Source organism: Zootermopsis nevadensis, unplaced genomic scaffold (assembly GCF_977971745.1).
Source record: "Zootermopsis nevadensis isolate Lab colony 2312 unplaced genomic scaffold, Znev_1.0 Znev_ptg000003l, whole genome shotgun sequence".
NCBI lineage: Eukaryota > Metazoa > Arthropoda > Insecta > Blattodea > Termopsidae > Zootermopsis > Zootermopsis nevadensis.
In genome coordinates, this window is record NW_028259135.1 from 10,174,738 (window position 1) to 10,202,638 (window position 27,901).

The window sequence follows — 27,901 nt, forward strand, 5'->3', positions numbered from 1 at the left end:
TAACGTTGTCAGTATGTGTCCGTTGAAAGGTACTGTTGGTGTTGCGAAGTGTAGGCAGCGGTAGAATAGAACAATTAGGAAAAGTAGCAATGTAAAATATTGTTGATTGTAGGGAAAGTTATACTTACTGCAAAACAACCAACATGTCAAGTGAACACGACAGAGCTGTACTGAACTGTATATTCAATCCTCTGTTGCCAGTGGGTGAATTGGTATATGAGGAAGAATTGCCTAATGATATGCAAGGTTCGTTGTTGCTGAATGCCTTCTCATGAGAACGGCCAGACAAATATTACAGGGCAGAACCGCGAACCATTTCCATAAATCATAAGAATGTTTCCATTTTAATGTTTTCCTCATATCTATGCCTGTCATCCAAGTGGCCACATCTCTTCAGGTTTTCAGGCCAAACATTTTGTAAACAAACATGTTTTTTCAGATATTGAAGATAGAATAACAGATGTAGAAGAAGCTAAGGGTTTGGAACTTGAAGGTGTGAAGGCTGCAGAATCAGGGGACCTTGATAAAGCTGTAGGACTGTTTACAAGCGCAATAAACATAGCACCAAACTGGGCATCAGGGTACAACAACAGAGCTCAGGCTCACAGACTTAAAGGAAATACTCCAGGTAAGAAAGTCACATACCTGTAGCCTAGTGATCTTATATGTTTTTGTGTTTAGTTTATATGCCTCTCCCACAGTTATCCATGGATCAGACATATGAGATATAACTGTACATTCATATGTACTTAATTGTTTTCATGTGTGTGTCACCCATACATTTAGGTTAATGCTGTGCATATACACATAGTTTTAAAAGTTGCTAATTAAGACATAGATGTAGAAGTTAGAAATATAGTCATGGAGTGAATATAAGCATTCATCCATATTCATGAGGAATACTTCTGTAAATGTATCTATACAGCCAGTAATGAACTGTATATTATCTTTTTCATAGCTTTCATATTTGTAACTATGTTGCTGTTTTCAGATACATGCACAGAAAATACTGTGAAAAATAATATGTTAAACTTTGCAAAATGTTGTCACCTCTTTTATTCTTTGTAATGTTCAATATCAAACCTAATATATATATATATATATATATATATATATACATATACACACACTGTCATATCTTAATGTTGAAAGTATGGTGGTTTTTAGCGGCTGTTGCTGATTTAAATGAAGCTATCCACCTCAGTGGAGGACAAGGCAGATCGGGATGTCAGGCATTGTGTCAACGAGGTATCATGAACAGAAAGGAAGGCCTCGTTGACTTGGCGAGAAAAGATTTTGAAGCTGCTGCCAAACTTGGTAGTCATTTTGCAAAGATGCAGCTTGTTGAACTAAATCCTTACGCTGCACTCTGCAGTCAGATGTTACATGATGTAACGGGAAAACTCCAACAGACTGGACAGAAATGAAAAATAGTAGGATCTACATTAAGGAACCTATTACCAAATGCTTAACTGGAATTGAGTTCTTATAATTCCTACTACGTACTATGCGCGTATGCATAGACTGCGTTCTTAACAACAGACCTCCTCCTGGGTCAGGTATGTCTGGTGGTGGTATAAAATTATGTTATTCTTATGCGATTGATTTGATTCTGATTGACATATCTGCTGTAAAGCACTTACAATTAAAACCATAGGATGTACACATAATAACACTGCTTCCTGTGGCCAATTGATGTACTACTGGAAAGCATTGTAGTGACTCATAACCGTGGTCAGAACTCAGACAATAATAAAGGTGCTGGAGATACTAACTGAAATTTAAAGTTGGTTGTGGTCTTTGACACTAAACATGGTGGTGGTACATTTTTCTGAAATGTTATTAACAGCATAACAAACCAGAACATGATTGCACTGATTCCAGGCCTCATAATCAACAAAACTATTTCTGGACACTAAAATTATTACTCTTTAAAGATATTTTAATCATAGCTGTAAGATTATTTTTGTTTTTATAGGAAGAATACCTTGATTGTGGCAAGTGAATGCAGTTAACAGCTTACTAATCACTTTCCCCTCTACTTTACTGGTACAGCAGCTTTCTGAGGTGGGAGCAAACAAAAGGCATATTCTGTCCTGTTCTCACCGACAAGAAGACTGTGAGAATGACGTCCGGCAGAGATTACCAGGTTAACATGGGTTTTCAGACCACAGTGTGGTGTGGTATTCTTCATGTTCCCGAAATCCAAGCTTTGGTAAAAACTGAAGGCATGGCATTTCTGCACCTAAATCTCACTAGGATCTGAATCTAGAAACCTCTGAATGGGATACCATTTCTTCATACCTAGATGAGCAGGCCCCATATTAGAACATATTGGTAATGCAGATGTCACAAAATAAGAAAATTTTATGTATGGGCAGGGGTGGAACATTCATGTTACCTATCTTACCCCAGATGACACTTTGAATAACAAAAAGTAGAAGGTCTTCTGTCTTATTTGTGTAGTTCAGTGGTACTCCGTAGACTGGAACATCACAGAACTGATCAGATAAAATGTATCGTTAGAAGCAAGCTCACTTGGCTGGCTGGAAATGGTAATCATTGCATTTTATCTGATCATTCCAATGTACTAAATCGCAAAAGTAGAACCTTTTATTTTTTGTTTCCCAAAATGCTTGCCAGCAAACACAGTTAACACATATGCTCCGTCCCTGTGTACAGGTTGTGTTCCATGCACAGGTCATAATTAAGCTGTTCAATGTTCCTGCTCACCTTGGATGTATTTCAGACCTTGTAAAAAAAATTATATAAAAGCTCATACTTTTCTGATACACAAGATTTATTATAACTGGTACAGATCGATGACAAGACAAAACAAAATCTGCATCACTCAGACTTTAAACAGCCATATTAATGGACATTACTTTGGCTGACAAAACAGTTACATATTGCATATACTTTTAAGATCTGCTTTGTATCAACATATGCTGAGATGCATCTACATATATATGTACATACATACAGTATTTATAATCTGATGGGAAATATGTACCTATGCAGAACATAGTGCCTTTGATACCTGATACACTGCTCATATTATGTAAAACATGTCATCTGTGTATTGCAACATTCTATTTGTATAATGTAAACCATTCTGAAAATAAAGAAGCTGTTTAAATTATACCTTATGCATTTTTGTTGAACACGCTGTTCTAAAGCCCAAAGTAAAATGCTAAATTTACCTGCAACATTTCATAATAATTTGAGAAGCAGGGTTTTACCCAATGTTTTCACTCGTCGAATATGGAAATATCTTAGTGTGCAATTTCATGTAACAACTATGGTTGTCATCACACAGAACATTTTCAGTGCCATTATTTTCTGAAAGATGAGTATTAAAACAGTTCATACCACTGAATCACGCCATTTGTAAGTACCACAGATCTCTGGTGTAGACAGTATTGTCTCCTATACAAGCCACTGGAATGGCTCGCTGTGTGATCACAGCCTTGTTTAGATAGATTCTTTACGTAGCACCCGAAATTATTTTGTAAAGTAGTTTGCTATAAAAATATTATAACAGACATTCTTCATGTGATAATGTACCAGAATAGAACAAGAAGCATAAATTGAAGATTCAGAAAAGCGCGAGGAAAGCAAATGTCAACTTATTAACCACTAAACAGTTTAACAATCATAACGTCAGAAGAGGTTTGTAGTAAACTAACAATATTAAGATATATGCAAGAAAACGTTTATGGTAATTTCATTTTGGTAAGATAATTCAAGTATCAACAGAAATAAAAATAAAATTTACATCAGGGTAAAACTTCTGCAAGGCATCTCATTTGTAAACTGCAAAATCAAAGCCAATAAACTTTGTTTTAACCTTTGTCTATATTAACTGTAGCTAATGGTTAAACATACTTCTTACCAAAAAGTGTTAAGAGTCTACCTCCTCCCGTTCTACCATTTCAAAGTCCTTTCCTGTCTGAGACTTCTGGCTGTTTTCTGATTCACTCTCTGAATTGTCCACGCCCTTTTCCTGTACAGCTTTCTCTTCAGAATCTGGTGGCCTGGTGATGGCAGTCAACACAAAATGTTAATTTTAATCATCTGATGCCACAAATAACACTAAACTTTGTAGGATTTGAGGTTTTCATGGCGGTGAGTCAGAAGATGGGCTTCTTCTGGGTTGCTGCGGTAGAAGTAGAAGTTTACCAACGTTTTAGAGTTCCTTGCTGCCTCCATCATCGCCCTGATGAGGGAGACAGCAAGGACTTTGATAAACTTATACCAGACTGCATGGCGCAACAACCCACAAGACGGCCATCTACTGTAAACTGCACTTACGTAGTCACATATGTAATAATATGTTAATACAAAACAAACAATTCTACTATCAATGTTAACAAAATGGTGACCCTACAGACATTTATTTTTTTATGTAATCACCGTTTTCAATGCATTTCGTTTCTTGTTCACATCATGGAAAAGAAAGCCTTCCTCAGTGGAGAAATGACACATATTAGATACAAGATGAATTCCAACAGAAAAAAAAATTCTCTGGACCTAAAATGGGTCACTATGAAGAGTAGGAAAAAGTACAGTTGTCCTGCTATATGCCATGCATTATGAAGAGGCAGAATTAAATATTAACTTTTACGTCTTAATGGCAGTGAGTTCTGATCCTGGTAATTTAAAACCCATAAAATAAATGCTACAATTTCATGTTATAAGGGAAATTTTTAAGAAACAATGTAAATATTAAACTGAACCTGGAAATAAATTAAATGATTACATTATACAGATTTTACTTCCTGCTTCTAGGTTATTTACCTATCATCTTCAGTTTTGTTAGCATCCTCTTTCTCTGTCCCATCTCCTTCCAAATTTTCTTCTTCATTGTCAGAATCTTTCTCTTTCTTCTTCTTCTTTGTAGACTTTTTCATTTCCTTAGTATTTCCACCTTTATACTCATACTGCAAACGAATTATACGATGATCTAATCACTAAATGAACAACCTAGAAATCGAGAGACTTCAGTTCTGGGTAAGTAAGAAGTAACCATTAACTAAGGCATGAAATGATGTCAAGTAGCAAGAAATTCTATCGCAACAAAATTTGTATGATGGAAACAAAGCTGCATAAAGGGCGTTATGATCACCATTCTTAGCGGGCCCATGGCTAGTGATAAACCCCACCTGACCAACATTTGTTAATTATATAGACATCAGAAAGAAATAAGTGAAGTTCCCTGTACTGATTTACCTGATATATAGGCCAAAATGAGGCCAGAAACCCCACATCTTCTGCGAGGTTAGGGAAGAGCCAGAAATGATGTTTACCAAAAGTCAGCGCCCAAAGGGCAAAGAACAGAACGAGCCGAACAGCTGCCAATGCAATTATGAACAGGAGGAATCCTGCTGCAGCTATGCTCAAATAATAAACTCCCTTCCTGTAACATGACAGTAAATTAAAATCAAAGCCGATGAATAAGACAGAGTGTCCCATAAAACACTTATTACCCGAACTCTGCTACCTTGGTCACTGTATAACCACAGCCAGTTCAGTAAGTCCACTGAGATATGGTTTCGTCAATGGAATATAATAGAAAAATGTATAATAAAAATTGAGTAAATATCCATAAAGACATAAAAATGAGATATAAAAAAAACCATCGAACCAAATCATGAATATATATAATCCAAGAAAACTGATATGTTAAGACACTCGAACTGGCATGATTAAACAATACCTGCCTACTGCTAGTGTCCTCTATGAAAGTAAATAGGAATCACACATGGAAATAACAGATACAAAAAAAGAGAGGAATTTTCTTGAAGCTGTTGAAGCCAGTCTTCGGTCACACCGTCCCGTCTGTCACAACGAACGCACGGACATATTTGTTCATCCATTTCTAAGAGCTGCTACTATTCATCTTTGAATTCTTTCACACATTAATGGCAGAAATCCTATCCTCATTAGGAAAAGTTTAATTCCCTATTTCTTTAAAATTCAAGTTCATGGTTTTGATGAATCTGTGGGCAGTTTTTATTTGTTTATACATTTTGGTCCCTTCTCTTACCTTACAGATGGTGGCCATAATGGGAAGAGACAAATTGCAATGGCTCCTAGAACCAGAAGAGTGCCAAAGAACCAATAATAGACAGGAATAGGATCATAGATCCATACATAAGCATCTAGACCATCAACAAACAACTGCTCTAAATGCATTTCAAGTCTGATTTTGCGCTTCTTTTTATCCTTTTCTTCCTAAAACAAAGAAATTACAGCAATTTACACACAGGCGACTTCCGAGGATACAGTCACATCAGAACCCTGAAGATGGGGACAGAGTTTGTTCCCAAAATGTCGGTTTACTACGGTAACCAGTTAACGTGGCTGATTGCCCAAGAAAATTTTATTGATATTGTAACGTGGGTCGGCGTTGCAACCTTGGATTGTCAACCCTGATTTATTCACGTCTGCTGCCCCGAATCTGATTTTCCGACTGAATACTTGGTTGGATTGTAAGAGACCAATGTCCTCCAGCAATTATCAATTTAATCACGTCTTTTACAACACAAAAATGATCTACTCTACAACACACTTCACCTACGAGCGATTCACACTTCAGCTCTCTTCCACAATACAACCTCCAACAGTCTCCTCACAATACCTCACTCTAACACTCTCCCTTTCCAACCACACTAAAACACTCTCTCTTTCCAAATATACAAATACAACAATGTCATTAAACAGACACAATTATAAATGAATACAATGGCTATAAACAAATACAACAATGCCAAAAGCAACAATGTCTATAAATAGACAACAATACCGAATACGACATAGTTATGCTGCTCTCAAGGCAACACGTCACAATATAATCAAATTAATCAGTTCCATTCATATAAGAACTTCATATTCTTACAAGTGGCTGCGTGCTTTTATGAGATTTGAATAACACATTGTGATAAAACTATATGCTCTATGACTTACAGATGGAACAACTTGCTTGTCATCTTTCTTTTCTCCTTCGGCATGGCTACTCTCAGCATCTGCATCGCCCTTGTCCTCCTCCTTCTTGCGTTTCTCGTCTCCTTCGCGTTTTCTGTCTTTCTCCTTCTTCTTTGACTTCGCTTTCAGCTCCTGCTCTGACACAGGAACTTTCTTGGCTCGGTGAAAAAATTTGTGTCTCAGCATCCTAAAATGTTATTACATGATGACAAAATGTGTCGGGAAAAGTCGCTCAATTCAAAACGGATGTTGAAAATAATCTACACCTTAGAAATATATTTAAAGTAAATAAAGGATAGCATTTGTCAGAATACAATTATCATAATGAATGGTCTGTGATAGTTACTCCGACTCACATAAATTACACAAGTTCTTCTTTGGAAAAAAGAGACTTAAAATATAATTTAACTCTTCCAATGGTAAAAGTAACTGAACAAACTTATGTTACCAGCACTATTTCGGAACCAAACATGTAAAATCCCCAAGAAATAAGTTAATGAGACCGTGATTTAGGTTGTCATAACTGAAATCAATGAATAATGCAAATTAAATGGAACATAAACAAAGCTGGAACCTGTAATACACTTAAAGCTTGAAAAATGCTTTAAAACTATTTAAGAGAAAGAAACCTACCTGTCAAGAAATTCAACCACATCAGCCCTTGAAGCAAACAATGATTCATCTCCCTCTTTAGGATTAGCCCAGTGAGTTTCCATGAGAGCATCCACAGCTTTCACAGCTATCAACAGACAATGTAATAAACTTACCAATTCAAGAGTAACACAAATAAAGTGTTGGATAATTCTAACAAATTACAAATACGTAACTAACCAGTGAAGTATTCCACATTATGATTTAAGAATTTGGTTTTCTTTGTTGGTACATTTTTACGCAGCCATTTTGCAATAGTATATTCTTCTCGGGTTGGTTTATCTGGTTTTTCAGAAACAAATTCCTGAAAACATAAGTAAAGTTATGCACAAATATTATAAGTAAAACTACCCTTAGACCTAGCATATATTACTGTTTCCTGACAAGTGCGGCATTATGACTATGACAAATTAGTTACACTACGAAACTTTACGATAGAAATCAATGCCACAATTTTTCTCTGCATTACAACCACACTAAGTAAAATGTGTAAATTGCACTCCTCATCCTCTGTACCCATCAAACCTTACAACTAATGTTAACAGGTTGCATAAAACTCCCGTTATGTTGAACGCCTGGTAATATTTCAACAGATCGTCCAATATCTACAATTTCAGTTGGATAAATTACAGAAAATTGTAATCTAATTAGTTACAACATAACTTATATGTAACTGTTACATAAATTATTTTAATGTTTATAATAGAAAGTTGCGATTGTCATGACAAAATCACGAAGTCGCCAACGTCACTCGTTCCTGGGCCAACATTTCATAAAATTAACAACATTAAAATGTAAAAGATTTGCCTATAAAACATCTTCATAAGTACACATACAAATTATCAATAACAAAACCACAAACATGCACTATGCTCACGTCAAATTAGCACAAATTTACCTCCTTCCGCCTCTTTCCTTTTCTCTTCTCAGCCATCTTGTCAACTACTAATTACATCATGTGAGTAATAAACTAGAAAGACTTATCAAGAAATTGATACTGTAATGTTTAAAACTAAAAGTATACGAGAATTGTTAGTTTAAATCAAGCCTTTGTTATACTTTCGAAGATATCCTACGAACTTTTATGTTATAACATACATGACTTTAGTTGAGATATCAGCAGACGATGTGGTTTTGAACTGTGATGTAATGAGTGTATATCTGTGAATCACGAATGAGCTAATTGTTTATAAATAATGTTTTAAAGAGCAAGTATAAACTAAAACCTAATGGCATTATACAGCTGTTTATATACTTTATGTTTCAGATAGGTCTGTCAAGCAGTGCGTTTTTTTTCAAATCTTGCTGTGTAATAGTATAATGTAGCACTCTATTCTTACAGAAATAAGTCATACAATGGCTAATGTTCTTAAGATGCATGGTATATCAAATATTAATGTAATGGCATCACAACTAAGAGCTGTCACAGTTCAAAAACCGAATCTGTGTAATTCAGCAATTTGTCTGATGACTGTCAAACGTATCTTCAACAATTCTGGAGACAAAGAGAATTACTCGGTAAATAAGCATGAATTTTAAAACATAAAGTTTACATTTTACAGTGTGCTGTTTTGGTTGCTGTTATCTCTCGACTCCTACAAATTTCTCCTATCAACCTGCCCGAACCCAGAACATATGTTTATTATTCACAAATGTTTAAACCATTTTTTTATTTATTTTGTCTGTATGGATGTACTTAACCACTTGTGAAGCTCCTCATTGTGCTATTTTATGTCTTTTTTTTCCCTTTCGGATGACAGACATAGCGTTTGGTAAGTTGAGAATTGTTCATCTTCCTGTCTAAAACATAAAGATTAAATCTGTCATTTTTACCTACTGTATTGTATGGATATGAAACTTTGTCTCTTCCTTTAAGGGAACAACATATATTGTGTTTGAGAACATAGCACTGAGGAGATCAGTTGGACCACAGAGGAAGGAAGCGACATCATGATGATGAGGGGAACAGCATAACATGGAGCTTCATAATGCATGTGTTTCAGTAAATATCTGTAATATGATAAAATTTGAGAGGACGAAATGGCAGAGCATGTAACGTGTATGAGGAAAGATGAAACATGTATTCAAAATTTAGGCAAACCTGCAAAAAATACCACTTGGGAGACCTAGGCACAACTGGGAGTATAATATTGAAATATATCTTAGAGAAGCAGGATGTGATGATGAGGACTACATTCATCTGGCTCAGGAGAGAACTAATGGATTGTTGTAAACAGTAATGGACCTTCAGGTTCCTTGAAAGATGGAGAATGTATTGCCTAATTTTATTGACTAGTTAAAGAATGACGATTTATGTAGACTTATTATTTACACTTTTATTATTAGCAGGTAACTCTTTTCTGTATCAAGTTTCAGTATAATTTTGTCTATATTATGATAGCAAATAATAATTTTTCATTTGCAGAAATATTTCACAGTTTTAGAAATATCAAGTAAGAGTGATCAAGAACAAGTACGTCAGGCTTTTCTGAAGATGGTGAAAAGATTTCATCCTGACAGTGGCTCTGCAGAAGCAAGCGCAGAAAAATTCTTGTTGGTATGATTTGCATTTATTGAAAGATCTTTGGCATTAATGAATTTCATTATTTTAATAATTGGACACAGGGTGACTAAAACTCGCAAAGGAAACACTATTTATTTTTGCCAGTTTATAAATTGATAAAAATAAACATTAATAAGTAATAAAGAAATATTTTAATGCATACTGTTCAAAAATGTTGAACAGATTGAACTAACAGTGGTTTTGATATAAAATGCCTGTATTGCTTTAAAGAACAATTAATTATAATTCATATTATTTTCTTCAGTGTTGTGGGAAACAGGTATTATTTTTAAGCTTTCCAGTTATTACAGAAAATGTAATGGTTTGTTTAGTATTATAAAAAGAGGGCATTTGCTGGGATGCAATAAAATTTTGAATCCCAAAAATTCAACCACCTAAGCTATTGTCTTTGTTGTGGAATGCCTAAATGTTGTTCTGATTGTAAATACCTTCTGCCAGCACTTTAGGTGATGACACCATATTGTGGTGGGCTGGTTATTATCAAAAAACACTGACAGAAACCTCAAGAAGCCTACAAACTTTGAATTATTTATAGACATGCTCCCTGCAGATAGATAAATATGTGTAACAGGCTTTTATGACTGTTATCAGATTGAGAATGCATACCGTAAACTGCAGAATAAGTTTGCAAATGATCGATGGAATGCAAATGAAGGGACAGGTGAATATGGCCTATATCACGAAGAAAAAACTGAAATAAAGGAGTTTGACATAAAGGTAAGGCATGAGTTGTAGTGTCAAAATGATTACCAAGTTTTTCTACTGATGCTTGTAAGAAGTGTGTCAATGTACTTATGCATATGTTTTCCTTTTATCGCTTCACATCAGCACATTAAAAGTAAATGTTGAAACAAAATACTGCTACTAGGCCCTGAAAAACTGCTAAATCTGTCCTTGAACTTCTGTGTTAATTTTTGTCTCCTCATATGGCATTGCATCTGTCTTTATTGAATCTGCTTTTGATGGGTTGTTAGTTTGCTGGACCCAATTTGCAGTGTTTTCAGTAGCAAGTGTAGATAACGAATTCTACAGTCTGCCAAAGTGCGTAAGATGCAATTTGTTTACTGCGTACCCTACACAAGATATAACATTTTATTCAGTTTGTCAATGACTGTCAAATGGTAACATCACTCTGGTGCAGGAAATTCTTTGAAAAGTAGATTGTTTACTTGGCTTGTCAAAGAGTCAAGTGGTAACATATTTAAAAAAAAATAGAGGGAAAGAAAAATTATGAAACCATGTACTGCCTACTTTTTCAGTAAATTCAGATTCCAAAGATGAACTTTCTGAATCTGCAGTTCAGATTAAATGCATCCATTCAGAGTTTGTCACGTATGCAAAAGAGCACTGACATTTGGTTCAGTTGGAAAATTTACATATCGTGTGACTTGTATAAATCTTTAGACTCAAAACAGAGCATTTTATTTTCTTGCAAGGATTTGTGCCGCCAACATTTATTATCCACTAAAATGTTCTGTACGTAATAAAAACTGGAGAACAGTTTATTAAACTTGTATTTTCTGGTTTAGCATACAGCGCCACAACACAGACAGTATTTAAGTTACGGTGGATATGGCATGGGGACACCACAGAAAAGAGAGAAGCAGTACCAGAAATACAGAGCACAGAAAGCTATTGAAAATGTTCACAGTCATAGAATTTCTAAGATACCTTATGGGAAGGAAGTGGGTCTTATACACAAAGATAAATGTGAAGCACAAAAGATTAAACTCAGGTAAATGATTCATTTCACAAAGAGTTAATAGTTCATAGCCAGTGTCTTGATACCAGAGGTTCGCACAGTAGTGAAATTGTTTACTTTTCGTTTATGCAATGATGCTGTGTGTAGCTCGGACTATATAGTGTCGAATGGGAGGATGATTAATAAATAATGATCTGGAAAGGATATTGAAGGAAGCAGTTCTGGAGGGACTGAGGTAAACAACAAATAACCCCACATTAGGATACCTTGTTTGAACCTGAGATTTCCCCAGATACAAAGTAGGAGTGCTATCCACTTGACTACTATGATACATTTGACATTCCATAGTAGATATGAAATTTTGTATGTTGTTTCTTGTTGCCAGGTCTGAAATGGACAGGCTTGTAGAAGACTTAATCCAAGAATCGATTTCAAGAGGTGAATTTGATAACTTGGCTGGAGCAGGGAAACCCCTGAAGCACCAAGCAAGCAATCCATATGTTGACTTTGTTACTCATAAAATGAATCAGGTAATAAATGTTTAATCCAGTTTCATATTGCAATGGATTTATATCAAATATTTTTTGCAGTCTATTAACATGTTCGCAAATTGTGAATGGGACAGGGGCACAAAATTTGTTTGCTGTTTCCCCATATCAATCCATTTAAGTTAATATTTTAACAGCAAAAGGACATAATTCCCCATTAGAGATCTCTCCTTTCCTGATATCTTCTATTTTTCAACACGTGTCAACTGACTTGATAAATCACATTTTATATTATCAGGTGCTGATCAATAATGGTTTCACCCCTGAATGGATATCACTGCAGAAAGAAATTTCAGATGACACGAAATATCTTCGTGAAAGTCTTACAAGGTACAGAACTGAACTCGGGCACTTACCTCTAGATAACGACGATAATAGTAAATGGAATGAGATCTTGATTAAACATAAAGAAATGGTGATAAAGCTCAATGCAAAAATAGATAAATACAATCTTCTTGTTCCACTTCTGCAAAAACAGAAATTGCATATTTTATTACAACGAGAAGCAGATTGTATTCTGAAAAGTGGGAAAACCCGGTATGATGTTACAGCTCCTGTGAAGTTTTCAAGAGTTGAACATGGAGACAATCGAGTTGATTTTCTTGGTTTCTTAAGTTCTTTCTATGAATGGTAAGTTGTACAGATTGACAGGATTTACATATTGCTCTTGAATGAGTCAAGTTCTTTAATTCTAAATAAGGTTGTAAAAATGTACTGATATAGATAATATTAGTGTATTTAAGATTTTCTTTTCTTGATAAAGATCTCTGTAATTTTAGCTGTTCTTGTTTTTATTTGAGTGGCAATAAATGTTATAGTCAACAAAAATTCAAATGCAATTTTTGATTACATCAGCTATGATCAATATAAGTGAATGTCATATTATACTGTGTTTAACTCAATGGGACACACTGTATTCTATCACTGCTGACATTCACGTGTAGTGAAATGCGTTGCGTCTCAGACAAGTGGTTAGCACTCCTGCTAATGAAGTTTGGAATATTACTCTCATAGGAATGAGGAAGTTAGGAAACGAATGGATGTGAGGGGTCTGGTAGAGAGAGTAGAAGAAGCAAGAATGAAGTGGTATGGACACGTGAAGCGAATGGGAGAAGGGCGGATAGCACGACAAATGTTGGATATGAGAGTGACTGGCACAAGACCAAGGGAAAGACCATGAAGAAGGTGGGAGGAGCAGATAAAACGAGGAGTGATGGAGAGAGGTGCCCAGTGGTAGTTGGTGGAAGAGGAGGAGTGGTGGATGGACAGGAAGAGATGGAGGGGCTTTACCAAGCGGACCCGGCCACAGGCTGGAAACAGCAATGGTTGATGATGATGATGAGTAATAATCCAAGGTTACACATACCAGACAATAAGATCATGGATGAAAAGCCCTTCATCAAAATCTTGTGCATGAAATACAGTAAAACATATCTAAAAAATATATTTGTCTTCAATGGTACCTTTCTGTGAGTGAAAATCAATGTTTATTACTTTACTATAACATATCATATAACAACAAATGAAATGTAAGAATGTTTGCAAAGTATAACATAAACATATAAAAGTATCAAATATTCATTACATGTATAAAAAATAGGTAATATTCATACAACCAAAAAAGATTTTATGCAATATGGAACAAACTGGAAGGAATGTTTCACAAGATGGAGGAACTATGACAGGATTCCATGAAGATTATAAGACAGTATCCCAGATTAAGATTATGCTTAGGAATGCCTCCAAAGAAGGAAATATTTTTAAGGCACTTGACAGACCAAGTTGTAAATACTTGGGAGGACGATGGTGAATGCATTAGGCTCAGCTGCTGATGACATACGCTGGGCAGGACATGGCCAGAGTAGCACAGTCTGTATCACTTTCCCTAAAATGAATCAAAATGCTGCTGCACATAACAGAATGACCACATTTCAAAAATATCATAGAAATTTAACAAACTACCTATAAATCTTAAAATGTAATTTGAAACCTCAAGGGTCAAGCATGCAAGAATGTTGAATTATTTATTCCAACCTGAGATTCACTATTTCCATACTAGTTTTCCAGCCTCATTAAGGAAAACTTTTTCTGTAGCTACCAGCATAAGAGCTTTAGGGAACACCTTATGTTCAGTCAGTTTGACACGTTCCTGAAGACTTTCCTCAGTATCTCCCACTTCAATTTGTACTGATTCTTGTACTAGTATAGCCCCAGCATCAATATCCTCCTGTAATTTCAGAATTAATTAAAACTTAATTTCGTAAATAAAACCTATGAGAGAGACGAAGATAAAATAAAACAAGCTACAGCATATATCAGTGGGTGGGCCCTCGCAGTCACATACAAGAATATAAAGCAATTCATAATCATAGTGAGCTTCTTTAATAAAGAAAATCTGCTGCTAAGTATTCAGTAAAGTTGCAGTATTCACAAAATGAATTGAATCTGGGAACCAACAACCTGAGTCGCATACTTCATACCTTGACAGGAACGTACCTCTACAAAGTGCGCCGTACAGCCAGTGATTCTGACACCGGCTTCCAGTGCCTGTCTGTGAGCGTGCGTCCCTTTGAACAAAGGTAGCAGAGCTGGATGTATGTTAATAAGTCGACCTCGCCACAACCTCACAAAATCACCAGTCAGTATTCTCATGAAACCAGCCAAACACACTATTTCCACTCCGGCTGCCGTTAATTCTGAATGTACAGCCATATCAAATGCAAGACGTGATTTATACGCTGTGTGGGGAATGACCTGTTGGGAGAATAAATGATTACATAAGTTTGGGAAGATGCAAAAGTAACTAGGTCAGCCAGATACAATAAACAGTTCACAGGTAACAATCTGTCATTCGTTCGGACACGACCGATTCTATGGCTAGAATCTAGATTCATGTCTTGAACTCCTCAACCACTTTTATGTTAAATTTACCAGATAAAACCTTGAGTTTTGCACAGTTGCCGCCACATTTGTAATTCTAGACTCACAAACATTATTTCATGCACAATTTTCAGATATGTTTATGATCTATTTCTATACTAAATTTCTCGAAAAACTAACAGCTTTCAAAAATATAATAATAGAAACATTAATATAAGAAAAAACATCATATTTGCCTTTGTAGGAATGTTAGCATTCTTTGCTCTTATAAGTCCTTGTACTCCAGGCTTGTTGGAGATGACTATTACAATCTCAGCACCTGTTCCTTTGCCCGGATCAATGGTAGCATCAATAAGAGACTGAAAAACAACAATTTTCAGAACCACTGATTTTATTATATAATGTATTCACAGACATGTCATATTTTGCCTTGAAAACATTATATATGCTGCAGCTATCTGATAGGGATGGCTTTCTTTTAACTTGAAAATATCAAGGTAACCTGTCACAGGACTTCTTTCTAGATTATATTTTTTATATCAAATCTAAAACTTCTTGACGATGGTGAAGAGTCAATTGAATAAAAATTTACTTGGATATTATCCATCGTCTAGTAATAAAACGTAAAAAACGTAAAAACGACGTTTCGGAGATGAGACTCTATCTCCGTCTTCAGGTTCCTACTCAGTTGGGCCCACTAGATAGAGCTAATCCCTATCTCCGGAGATCTAGTGGGCCCAACTGAGTAGGAACCTGAAGACGGAGATAGAGTCTCATCTCCGAAACGTCGTTTTTACGTTTTTTACGTTTTATTACTAGACGATGGATAATATCCAAGTAAAATTTTTATTCAATTATATTTTTTGTTTTGTAGGTTCAGACAGAATTCATGGATACAGGAAAATATGAAAATAAATGGTATTCTGCCTTTAAAATAATTATTCCTGGATGATCTTTATATCAGGTCTGGAATCAATAAAATACCTGAAGATTTGTGCCACTGCCAGAAATAAGAACCCCAACTTGCTTTCTGTTGCGGGTATGCACCCTCATGACTGAATTCACAAATGGTCTCATTACTGTCTCCATTACAGAGACAAAATTCTTAACTATAACTTGACTTGCATCTGAAAGAAAAGTACAATAAAAGATGATCCACACAGAATTTTAATGAAATTAAAATGCAACACTGAAATTATTCTCAAGTAGTTTAAAATTACAACTTAAAAAAATAAGACATCTACTTCTGTTTTAATTTTACAAATAAAGATTATTTTGGTATCATCGTGTCCTTGCATCCTCCCTATAAGAAGTATAAGACAACATGGCACCTGCACAAAACTTAAATGTACCTTTCTGCTTGATGACAGTAACTAATGAATAACTGGAGCAAAATACATCCACAGACTGTCATCTTAAGGGTATAATTATTCATTCATAGTTCTTGCTGCGGCAACACTAAGTTTGTTCTCGGTTGTTGCTGAATTTGTGGGAAAGTATAAAATTTGGTTCTAAACTGAACCTCTCTTTGACAGCAGAAGTTCAGCTGTCAAATTGATGGCCTACTTCTGAGTTACACAGTTCCGTTGTGTAACTCAGACAAGAATTAATTCCTCTTACCTCTATCACCTTGTAACTCCACAGTTCCGATAGTACACGGCGTTTCACAAGCAATTAATTGAAGTACAGCCTCTGCATCTGAAGCACTCACAATAATGATAACTCCAATCCCACAGTTAAATGTCCGAAGAAGTTCGGATGCATTTATGCCACCTATACGGAAGAAAAGAGTAAGGAGGATCTCTGAACTGTTGGTAAACTTCTACAAGGCTACATGGCACTACAGCCCAGAAGACAGCAGCCACTTCAAACTCACTGCCATGAAAACCTCGGATCTTACAGAGTAAGGAGTTACTAACAGGTTGTTTGGTGTCCTCTTATCATTTATTTTTTGTATGGATTTGGAGCTCAGCAGCTGAATTATATTTATGGAAATGTCATACACATATCTACCTGAGAATTATCCAACAACCAGGAACAACATTATAGCATAACAAAACTTGGATGTAAAACAACTGGCAAATGCGTCCAGTAAGTAGTCAATGCTATTTTGGACTTGACAGATCATAACACTAGCTAACAAATTTAAATATGAGGAAACATCGAAAGGAAAACAGGTTTGATTGATAATTATTAATTTTTATAGCCAATGCCCAGGACTTATTTCTTAACTTTGTATGATGTACATATAAATATACCTGCAGCCGCCAACCAACCAAATACTGGTGGTATTTTCCATTTTAGTGCATCAATCTGAACTTTGTAGCCTTTTGGTAGAACACGAGGAATATTTTCCGTCAGCCCACCACCTGTGATGTGTGCCACTGCTTTTACTTTTCCACTCTGCACAGCTGGAAGTAAGCTTTTTACATAGATCTTTGTTGGAGTCAGAAATTCTTCACCTGCAGATAACGATCAAAATAAATGAATTTGACTACTACTAACACACCACTTTCCATATTTTCAAATGATTTATTAGCTATCTCTACATTATGCATTCTGGCAATAAAATATGAATGTACAAACACCTTGTTTGTACTGTTTAGTAGTTGAGATTCTAAATTTGCACCAAAGTAAAATGTAACTTAAATTATAAATTAAAGTATGATTCTGTTGCTACCACACATAGCTGCCATAACACTATTTTTCACAATTATCTTCACTTATTTGTATTTGATTAAGAAAACACATTCTAAGAACTGCTTCAACATAAATTACTATGACAATATGGTTTCATTTAATAGCCTAAGAAGATTTGAGAAAATACCAAATTCAGTGAAAATGTTAACTTATATTACCAAATGATTTTCCAAAAGTGCTGAATGGTGCTGGGTCAGAATACTGAAACCCAGATCTTTCCAAGACCTTGCGAACAAGGCTGAAACCATTACTATGAACGCCACTAGATGCTAATCCAATGATTATATCTCCTTCCTGAATTTTATCTGTGCTGGGAATAAGTTTGGATCTCTCAACTGCACCCACTGCAAAACCTGCCAAGTCATAATCATTCCCTGCGTACATTCCAGGCATCTCTGCTGTCTCTCCACCTGCAACCAACACGGTTTACGCGTACAGTACTGTTTCAACCTGATACATTTTGAATAACTGCAGATAAATGGATATAAGATTCAGAGATTAGAGTAATTCCTGAAAATGACCATTTACACAATGCAGATTGCACTGCAATGTAAACAAAGGAAATTCAACAACATGTTTTAGGAACTGTTATTTACTTTCCGCCTTAGCTGAAACCTGAAAGGAGGAACTATTACTTCAAGTGCTCCGTTTTCAAAACATGAGACTGATGTTACTTACGTTGTGAATATTGCAACTCCAATAATTTAATCTGCCACACTTACCAACAAGAGCACAACCTGCCCTTTGGCAACCTTCAGCAACTCCAGTCACCACTTGGCTTGCAACATCCACATTTAGGACACCACAAGCAAAGTAGTCAAGAAAAAATAATGGCTCTGCTCCGTGGGCCAGGATGTCATTGACACACATAGCTACCAAGTCAATGCCTACCGTCGAGTGCAGCCCACAGGCCTGAGCAATCTGAAAATATACGTTAACCAAAGATAAAGAAACAAGAAAGATTAATACCTATCTGTATTACGAGATGAGTACGGGGCAATGGCAGAAGGATAATTAGCAGGGGAAAAGAACTTGGAGAAAAATCTTCTCCAGGGCCACTCTGTCCATCACAAGTCTCACCTGAAGTCACCCAGGACTGAACCAACATCTCTGTGGTGAGAAGTCAGTGTCTAGCTTCCTGAACTATGGTATGGATTTTATTCAAACAAAAAAAAATATAAAATACACAACAGAAATGAAAAAAATGGTGGAAAGAAGGGTGAGTTTTTGTGTCAAATATGTAACCGTACATGTTTCCCAAAGTGGGAACTGCAGCCCTCCATAGGGAGCACTTAAAAATAGGATGGAAACGAAGATGCTGACTTCATTTCAATCTCAAATAAACACCAAGTTTATAAAAATTAAACTAAATTACAATCAAACAGTTTAATATAAAAGTACTTCATAGAGAACATTAAGATAATTGGAAAACATTTTTGAAATTAATAAATCAGATTTTAACGAATTTTTATAGGTTGGAGGAGGGGGGAACTCAAACTTTTTTTATTCACATAAAGAGAGCCTCAGGCTGTAATAATTCAGGAAATCCGCTGTTCTAAAAAGACCACTTAACTTCACATAAACACTATACCTTCAGTTTTGTTCCAACACCATCAGTGCCTGAAACAAGAACAGGATCCTTGTAGCCAGCAGCTTTAATATCAAACAAGCCTCCAAAGCTGCCAATTGAACCAAGAACTCCATTACGATTTGTCTGAGCTACTGCAGGCCTAATTCTCCTAATCAAATTATCCCCTGCTACAATATCCACACCACTAGCCTTGTACGACAGACAGCCTTCCTGGAGTAATGATCTGAAAAATAATACGAACACATCTGAAGAACATGTGCATTCTTTATTTAATGATCACAGCCAAAAACAAGAACACTCAGGCATCTGGAAGACCTGAAAATCTTTTTTGTATTGTTATGTGAATATTGTATTTACAGGAAAATGGCCGTGAAAATTATGTTTTCTCTGTTATATCGCTGAGGATATTCGCAGATACATACCAGTGTTTCAGAGAAACATACTGTCCCCATCATCAGGGTAGAACAATACTGTCAACTTCACTGACATTTGAACCTCAAATGTCACAAGTGTAATATATATTTTCACACCAGGATGGATAAATTACATTCACAATAAATCCCATTTAAATGAGAACTTTTATTCAATTGCAAACTCTTTCACTAACCATGGCTGACGAAACTTAAAAATGAAATTATTTTTCTTTAAAGTGAACACAGGCAAGTCACTAACTAGACTAACCACCCATGCATATTTCATATAAAATCTCATTTTCCTGCAGTCTAACAGTATTTAGATTCTTATAACATCACATTACGAACAAACTGTGTCATCTCAACTTCATATCTGATTTCACGTCAGTATCCCACTGTAAATGGATTCTCACGCTGTCTTGCTTTTGCTAAAAGTTCTCATTTGTAACTAAACCTGAATCATGCTGTAGGATAAATGAGACAATAATCACACCTCGCAATTCCTTTGTGAGATATGTCTGTCCTGTATTGGGCTCCTTCAAAAACAATTGTCCCACAAGCTATCGTTGCTTTCGCAGCTGCTAACATGAGCTCACTTGCTATAGCGGTAACAATCAATACTCTTCCACCATTTGTAACGAGATTTCCATCAGCTGATATAGTCGTTCCACAGTGGAACACTAAATGCTCAGGCCTTCTTGAAACCACATCATGACCTATTGAATCAATACGACAAAATTTAATACAAAACTATGAATATTGCATCAATAGACTGTTGCAAGAGTGTAAAAAAATCTATTTATAATATTAAATATGCAATCTAAACAAAATCTTGCAAAAACAGGTTTCGGTACAATATTTAATACTTTCATGATGGGAAATGAAGCATTATACAAGCCACAAGCAATGCTAGCTGCAAGCCGGGACATGTAATCTTATGTTTATCAAGTTCATTTTTAGTTTCTTTACCGCGTAGCTAAGGAGCTGTAGATCCATGTTGGTTCCAGACACCACAGCACCTTATTTAGTCACTTTATTTTTCCAGTAAATTGTACATGGTGTAAATCAGATACAGAGGTACATGTACCTACAAGAAATAGTCGTCGTGAAATAGCAAGTTGCAAAACTTTTAAGTTTATTACATAGCAGATGAGTACCTGGAACATTTTTTTACACACGAGAGTGTTAAAACCACTGTATCAACATAATGACTAACAAACTAAGGGTTACTACCATTCAGTATCAAATCTTCCTATATCCTATCTAAATGCTTAACAATTACGATACACAAAACTACAGTTTAATTTGTTTGTATGAGTGCGAAAGTTGTTCGATATGAGGGCAGAGTACAAATTGATGGTGTTTGAGAACAGGGTGATGAGGAGAACAACTGTGTCTAAGAAAGTTACAGTGGCCACTGGCAGACTCTCTTGAACATGGTAAATGAACATTTGGGTTCAATGAAAGCCAGGGAATTTACTAACTACTGAGTGGGTATTCTTCTTCTTCTTCTTCTATGGCTCTCCAGTCCATATTCGGTCCATGGCCCCCTCAATTCTCATCTTCCATTCGGTCCTCCGTTAGGTCCGTCTGTCCGAGGCTTTGATTGAGGTTTCGAAACATCTTCCTTTTTACGGTGCAAGGTTGTTAGCCTTGCGACCAACCCCCAACCTGGAGGACCTGTCTTAGTCTGACCTCTCCCCCTTGATCAATCTGGCTAGGGAGGCCCTACCAGTAGCTATGCTACTGCCAGCATAGCTCTTGGGGTCACTGAGGTACTGAAGCCCCACCACCATGACAAGGTACAGAATGAGTATTAGCATCTCAAAATGGAGTTAGTCAGATAATAATAACACAACAAAATATTGTTATGAAGTTCAAACATTAATACCTTACACTTTCTCCATTATATTAAAAATTTCAAAGATTATAAACAAGAAACCTGTTTACCTGTTATAATATTTCCTTTAGATGATGACTCAGGATAGCCTCGGCTTGCCATCACTACACCAACAGCATATGTATTTGGTCTCCATCGCAACACGTGTTTGTCTAGCTTACCCCCACAGCAAGCCTAGAACACAGAATATTAAGATTCCGGGTACTTATGCGACAAGTGAGACAATGTGTTGTCAGTGTAAAGTGGGTCTCACAGTAACTAGTGGCATCATAAAAGTTGTTAAAAAAGTAACTTTAAATTATAGGGGGTGGCAATCAACATGAAGAAACGTAAAAATTAATTTCATCGTCACATAAGGATAGCCCACTTAAAAAACAAAATGAACTGTAACACCAAATAAAGACAATTTTAATGATCTGCAGTGAAACCGTCCAGTAAAGCAGTAGAAAATAAATCAATTGATAAATAAAAAATCATGCGTCTTCCAACAAATTATTTCATTAGACTGGAAGGACCACAAAATATTAATATAGGGCATCTGTCCAATAAGTTTAATTCCTTACCAACATGATTTTGTATAAGTCTGATTGAAGCAAGGGCAATATGACTTGTGCCTCTGGATCTCCAAACCTGCAGTTGAATTCTAGGACTTTTGGGCCATTCTTTGTTAACATAAGACCTGCGTACAAAACTCCTAAAACAACAGAAATAATTTAAAAATTTCAAAGAGAGCTAAAAAATTAACTGCGTTTTAGCTATGAGATATTAAAGTATACCCAGTTTCCACATTGATTTATAAATGAGCAGCCTTACTAAATTATAATGAAGAATTTCTTTTTTTGTTATATTTAAAATTTTGCTTTCTACGGATTCACTTATCATGTGACATAAATCCATCCAATACAAAAAACAGTGTCATAAAGACCTCCAATGTCATGGTTTGATTTCACTGTTGCGGAAGTTGGCAAGCTTGTTTAGGAAGTATTATATGTTTCCTCTGAGATGAGAGGCTAAAATAATGCGCATTTACAAGAGACCCCATCCCTTTCCAACTTCAGCATCTTGCCTGTGAATGGAGTCTTCTCCATTCTCAGCCCATTGACTGCCTTCTGGAGGACTGTGTCTTTAACTTTGGCCAGATCAGACTCTGAGATCAGTGGACATGGACAGTATGCACCCATGCCCCCTGTATTGGCCCCAGTATCACCGTCCATGTGACGTTTGTGATCTTGTGATGGGAGCATGACACTTATATTTGATCCATCCACAAATGCAAGGACCTAAAATTAAACAATAACAAGATCAACGACTGTTCGATTCTACAAATCACAAATAACGGAACTTATGACACAAGACTAATGAAGAGCTATTAGTTTGAAATTGAATAATTACCTTTCAAAATGCATATGCTTTTACTTAAACACCTTAAAACTGTGAAGGTTTAAAGATTTGATCTTCCATTCCACAGTGTCTTAAGGATGCTTTAATTCATACGCTACTGCAGCCACTGTTGTACGACAGTTTTAATATAAATAAACATCATCCTAACATATGCTGTGACAATCAAGCATCAATTATTTTACAATCTGATCTATAATTCAAATCAAACGGACCACATACCGACACTTCTTCCCCCTCCAGCAGTTCCTCTACAACCACAGTGTTGCCAGCAGTTCCGAGTATGTGATCTGTCAGAATGCTGTCCACTGCCTTGCCTGCTTCAGACTGTGAAGATGCTACTATAACTCCTTTTCCCGCTGCAAGTCCACTTGCTTTCACTACTAACGCTGGGAAACTGGAACTGAACACAAATTTTTCACAGTTTTCCTGCACCAGTCATTAGAAATTTTCTCTTTGCTACAGAGTACTATGTATAAATATTCTCTATTAAACTTAGATATGACAACACTGACTTTGTGCTCCATTACTACAGCCACATAGAAACACAAACCAAAGAAAATTGCCCTGATGACGGTGACAGTATGACCTCTGAAACGTTGGTTAACATTAACCAGACTACACAGCGCAACAACCCAGAAGACAGAAATCTTCATACTCTGATGATGGTGACAGTATGACCTCTGAAACGTTGGTTAACATTAACCAGACTACACAGCGCAACAACCCAGAAGACAGAAATCCTTATAGCAACCATGTTCAACATTTACTTAATGCAGATACCAATGGATTCGAAGAACACACCATTTCCATCATCAGGGCTGAGATGGAGACAGTATATTTTTCTAAATAGTTGGTAATTACATGCATGTCCAAATGGCATTATAACCCAGAAGACCAATATCAACATCTTCACTGCCATTTGAACCTTAATCTCATAAAATTAAAAACAATTACATTTTGACAACAGACTCCAGGGCTTAAGAATGTCATACCTTACAATAAATGCTTTAGCTTTATCAGCTGATGTGAATGCCCCCCATCTTGCTGTCGGAATGCCGTGCCTGTCCATAAAACTCTTGGCCCAGTCTTTATCAGATTCAATACGAGCGGCATCTCTGCCTGGACCAAAACAATTTACTCCATTTGCATGTAATACATCAGCAATTCCAGCTGCTAGTGGAACTTCAGGTCCCACCACCACAAGACCTATATTGTTTTCTTTACTCCATGAAGCAACAGCCTAAGTAGGAATGTTTGAAACATTCATTATAAATAAAATGTCACCATCAGTTTAAAAGATATTACCACAGTTTTTCAGTGCCTTGTAAATAAAAAAGGAATGCAAAATTGTAGTGCAACAGATTCTATGCTGCAAATGTAAAACATAAAATGATAGGTGAGACCAAAATGACAACAATGCTCAACTACATTCCAACACTAAAAACTTGTTACTTGACTTGGCAGATCAAAGCATAAATTCACATCACATCTAAATCATTACATCTGGAGCTCATCAACAGAATATTTAATCCTCATATTCATAATACTGGAATATATGATGATTAAAGGAGTGCACAAATATACATTCATATCATACATTCAACACACATTGGAAACTTAAGAATTTTTTATTACCACTACATAATCATACAAAATGTGGAAATAACAAGCGTGTTTGAAACACTGGGGTCTCACATGCTACAAAAAAAGCTCTTTTTTAAGCCATCATTCTATCCCAGAAGGAAGAGACAACGATAAATCTGATAACAATGTTATTCATGGCTGTCAATAGTTCACAATAAAAACAGAATCCTTATCAGGGTCACTTTTATCTGAAGTAAGCCCTCTTGGAAGAAGACCATTTGCAAGACTAGAACTGATTATATTAAAATATTCAAGAATACAGTTTGTGATATAGATTAAGACTGATTACCTTTCAGAGAATATAACAAAGAATCATTTATCCTTGAATAAGTATTCACAGTGAAGATCTAGTACCACAGTGTCAGCAAATAATTTTGTGGGTTGATTGGTTGGTTAAATGTTATAGCAGCAAATTGTTATGTACTCAATATTTCTTGTAACATGAAATATGATTCACTGATATAAAATAAAACATACCTCATGGTCCTTGATATCCAGTGCCACACATATCACTTTATTAACTTGAGATATACCAGCGTTACCAGGAGAAACATAAATTTTTGTGACCTAAAATCAATAATAAATAGAAAAGTATTGTACACCTGAAACACATAATGAAATTCAGGGGGATCAAATGTCTCTATTTCTGCATACACATTTCTACACAAAACTATTAAATATATTTGCAATTATGAGCTCATCCTATGAACAAGACCCGAAAATATAGGTTTACAGCTTAAATCATGATGTCTATAGTTTTCCAAAGTACAGTGAATATCGTTATTATGACAGGAGATAAAGAAGTAAGGTTAGGGCCATACCTAAAGAATCGTACCCACTAGTTTTAACTGTAATATCAAATGCTGAAGCCACCATCATGTTCTTTCATCTGTGTTTCTCCAGCTTACTATCATAAATCAAGAATTATACAAAAAATGAACTTGCTTGTGAATAATGTGGTTAGCTTGTAACTATACATCAGATTGATTGTAGCTAACCTTGACTGGGGAGACACCGGAATTTACAGCAGACACTTAGGTCACAGCTCAACAACAGTACCACAAATAAAACATGACAGAAACATTAATTCTTGCCTCTCTGTCAACAAATTTCTGATTATGAAAAATCTAATGTTTCTTCACTTTAGCCAAGTCTCACTACTCTCGATGTCATTTGCTTTGACACAATATTAGGCCTAACCAAAACAGTTAATATACAATAATGACAAGCTATTCTCAATAATAACAGTTCATTCAATTAGATCTTTCTCATTTTTACAATCAATAACCTAGTAGGAACAAGCTACATTGTAGACCCTTATAAAATCCTTTATGATATATTCATGAAAAAGTGTAAAAACAAACATATTTATAATGTTAAACAAGGCTTTATTAATCATACCTCATCTGACTGTGCCAGTTTCCAAGAAATTGCATGTTCTCTACCTCCACTACCAATTACCAGAACATTTGCCATCTCTTCAAATGTGCAGACAGCAACAACTTACATTCAGACTTCTTCAGGATAACCTAATAACCTAGGGAAGAGCTGAAGATAAACTGTTACATAGATGTAATGAAATACATACATATATATACTGTATGTCTTGAAAATATCAGGAGTAAAAATGCAGTGAACCAGAACATTCTTGATAAGAATTAACGTAATATGCTTGAAAACAACACACTATCTTACAGCTACTACAGACCATATTAAATTGGTTTATTAAGCAAGAACTTGTAATTTTTATTTATATTTCAACAAATTATATTGACATTCAAAGGTCTGTATCTGTGCCAGAATATGAAGGAATATACAATAAAACTTAAGTACTTCAAGGCAGCAAATTCTAAAAAAATTCTAAAATATTCTTAAGATGTTCAATTATGCCTAGATGATTCCCAACACAACATACTTTCCCTTTGAATTTAACTTACAGCATTAAAAATTCCCTTTAATTTACTAAGAGAATATTAGTACTGCCCCACCCCAAATGTATGCTTTTAAATTATAACTGTTCTTCTCGCAACTTTCAATCAAAAAGGTTCACGATTAAAAAGCAAAATATTAAATTAACAGTCTAGTTACCTTGTGAAGTTTAATAACAAAATTTTTATTTCACTTTGGAATTAAGTAATACGTATGTGGGGTTTGAAGTTAAAACCCGGAACAAATAGGCACCATCAAACGTTGGGTTGTGTGTGGAGAATATTATTTCTTTACCTCTTGTACAAAAGCCGGCTAAATGTTTTCCATAACCCGGAAACCATCACAGTTCGCTTTCATAAGGGGAACCCTAACTTGTCCACAGCTACCTTACTAACCCAAATTCAAGCAAAATACAATACTCTGAACATTCCTAATTTCCGGCCATATCCAAAATTGTATATCTTATACGTGCTAACTTTGGCAGTGTAAAGAAAATGTTAGAAAACTCTCATTACTTTCAATATGAGTATTGCATTACTGGTAACTAAAATATTTCTGCAGCGTGAAATGGTTTGCTGTTTATAGAAAACTTAGTAAAATTCCACTGTTGCATAAAATACAGAAAAAAAATATGAGGTTGAAAGTCTAGAAATGTTACCTACGAAAACATAATTAGTAAGCAAACCACGTTGGTGACTTACTGGGGGCTCATCCTCGTCTTTCTGGACCATCACAGCATATTCTAATAATTTTATGTATATGTTTTGTACCATTTCAAATATTACTTTTATCAAAGGTAAATCGTAACTTAATTGGTAAAATTCCAGTGAATGTTTCCCCACCAGCCAAGACACATTTCGAGGTTATTTGCAGGGAACTCGTGTGCTGCCATCTCTACACACTGCCGGAATACTAATGGCTCAATTGACAAAATTGTCAACCGTTTTGCAAATCCGCAGGTGCTCTTTACC

At 35.7% G+C, this 27,901-nt stretch overlaps 4 protein-coding genes across 12 annotated transcripts; 2 read left to right on the top strand and 2 right to left on the bottom strand.

The window, feature by feature from the left end:
• The first annotated feature begins 10 nt into the window (after positions 1–10).
• Positions 11–3,144, top strand: LOC110836268 (tetratricopeptide repeat protein 36). 2 transcript variants are annotated; one of them, XR_002545225.2, is made up of 4 exons: positions 11–246; positions 440–628; positions 1,168–1,559; positions 1,979–3,144. XR_002545225.2 is itself a non-coding variant. In XM_022077308.2 (3 exons), the coding sequence occupies exons 1-3, from the start codon at positions 144–146 to the stop codon at positions 1,425–1,427; spliced, it is 552 nt and encodes a 183-aa protein (XP_021933000.1). In that variant the 5' UTR covers positions 11–143; the 3' UTR covers positions 1,428–3,144. The 2 variants fall into 2 exon arrangements, 1 of the variants encoding a protein (XP_021933000.1); XM_022077308.2 differs by having other exon boundaries at positions 1,168–3,144.
• On the bottom strand, positions 2,780–8,676 carry Trp1 (translocation protein 1). The gene is made up of 8 exons (XM_022077301.2): positions 8,537–8,676; positions 7,819–7,942; positions 7,621–7,726; positions 6,970–7,174; positions 6,050–6,237; positions 5,233–5,419; positions 4,801–4,943; positions 2,780–4,037 (listed from the first exon to the last, which is right to left on the bottom strand). Exons 1-8 carry the CDS (start codon positions 8,570–8,572, stop codon positions 3,905–3,907), a joined length of 1,122 nt encoding a protein of 373 aa, XP_021932993.1. The 5' UTR covers positions 8,573–8,676; the 3' UTR covers positions 2,780–3,904.
• LOC110836264 (dnaJ homolog subfamily C member 28) lies at positions 8,539–14,051 on the top strand. Of its 8 annotated transcripts, none has more exons than XM_022077296.2 (8): positions 8,539–8,596; positions 9,515–9,640; positions 10,064–10,195; positions 10,814–10,939; positions 11,752–11,957; positions 12,310–12,454; positions 12,711–13,102; positions 13,487–14,051. In XM_022077296.2, exons 2-8 carry the CDS (start codon positions 9,614–9,616, stop codon positions 13,650–13,652), a joined length of 1,194 nt encoding a protein of 397 aa, XP_021932988.2. In that variant the 5' UTR covers positions 8,539–8,596; positions 9,515–9,613; the 3' UTR covers positions 13,653–14,051. The 8 variants fall into 8 exon arrangements, with proteins under 8 accessions (XP_021932988.2, XP_087198585.1, XP_021932985.2 ...); XM_087342459.1 differs by having other exon boundaries at positions 8,540–8,596; positions 9,515–9,628; XM_022077293.2 differs by lacking the exons at positions 8,539–8,596; positions 9,515–9,640 and adding exons at positions 8,730–8,846; positions 8,981–9,156.
• On the bottom strand, positions 13,902–27,793 carry Gart (trifunctional purine biosynthetic protein adenosine-3 Gart). The gene is made up of 19 exons (XM_022077290.2): positions 27,632–27,793; positions 26,403–26,538; positions 25,479–25,568; positions 24,350–24,597; positions 23,577–23,757; positions 23,023–23,236; positions 22,520–22,650; positions 22,007–22,130; positions 20,550–20,772; positions 19,644–19,866; positions 18,775–18,973; positions 18,211–18,462; positions 17,611–17,814; positions 16,973–17,125; positions 16,337–16,479; positions 15,589–15,711; positions 14,969–15,226; positions 14,507–14,699; positions 13,902–14,357 (listed from the first exon to the last, which is right to left on the bottom strand). The coding sequence occupies exons 2-18, from the start codon at positions 26,475–26,477 to the stop codon at positions 14,517–14,519; spliced, it is 3,024 nt and encodes a 1,007-aa protein (XP_021932982.1). The 5' UTR covers positions 26,478–26,538; positions 27,632–27,793; the 3' UTR covers positions 13,902–14,357; positions 14,507–14,516.
• Positions 27,794–27,901: the final 108 nt, after the last annotated feature.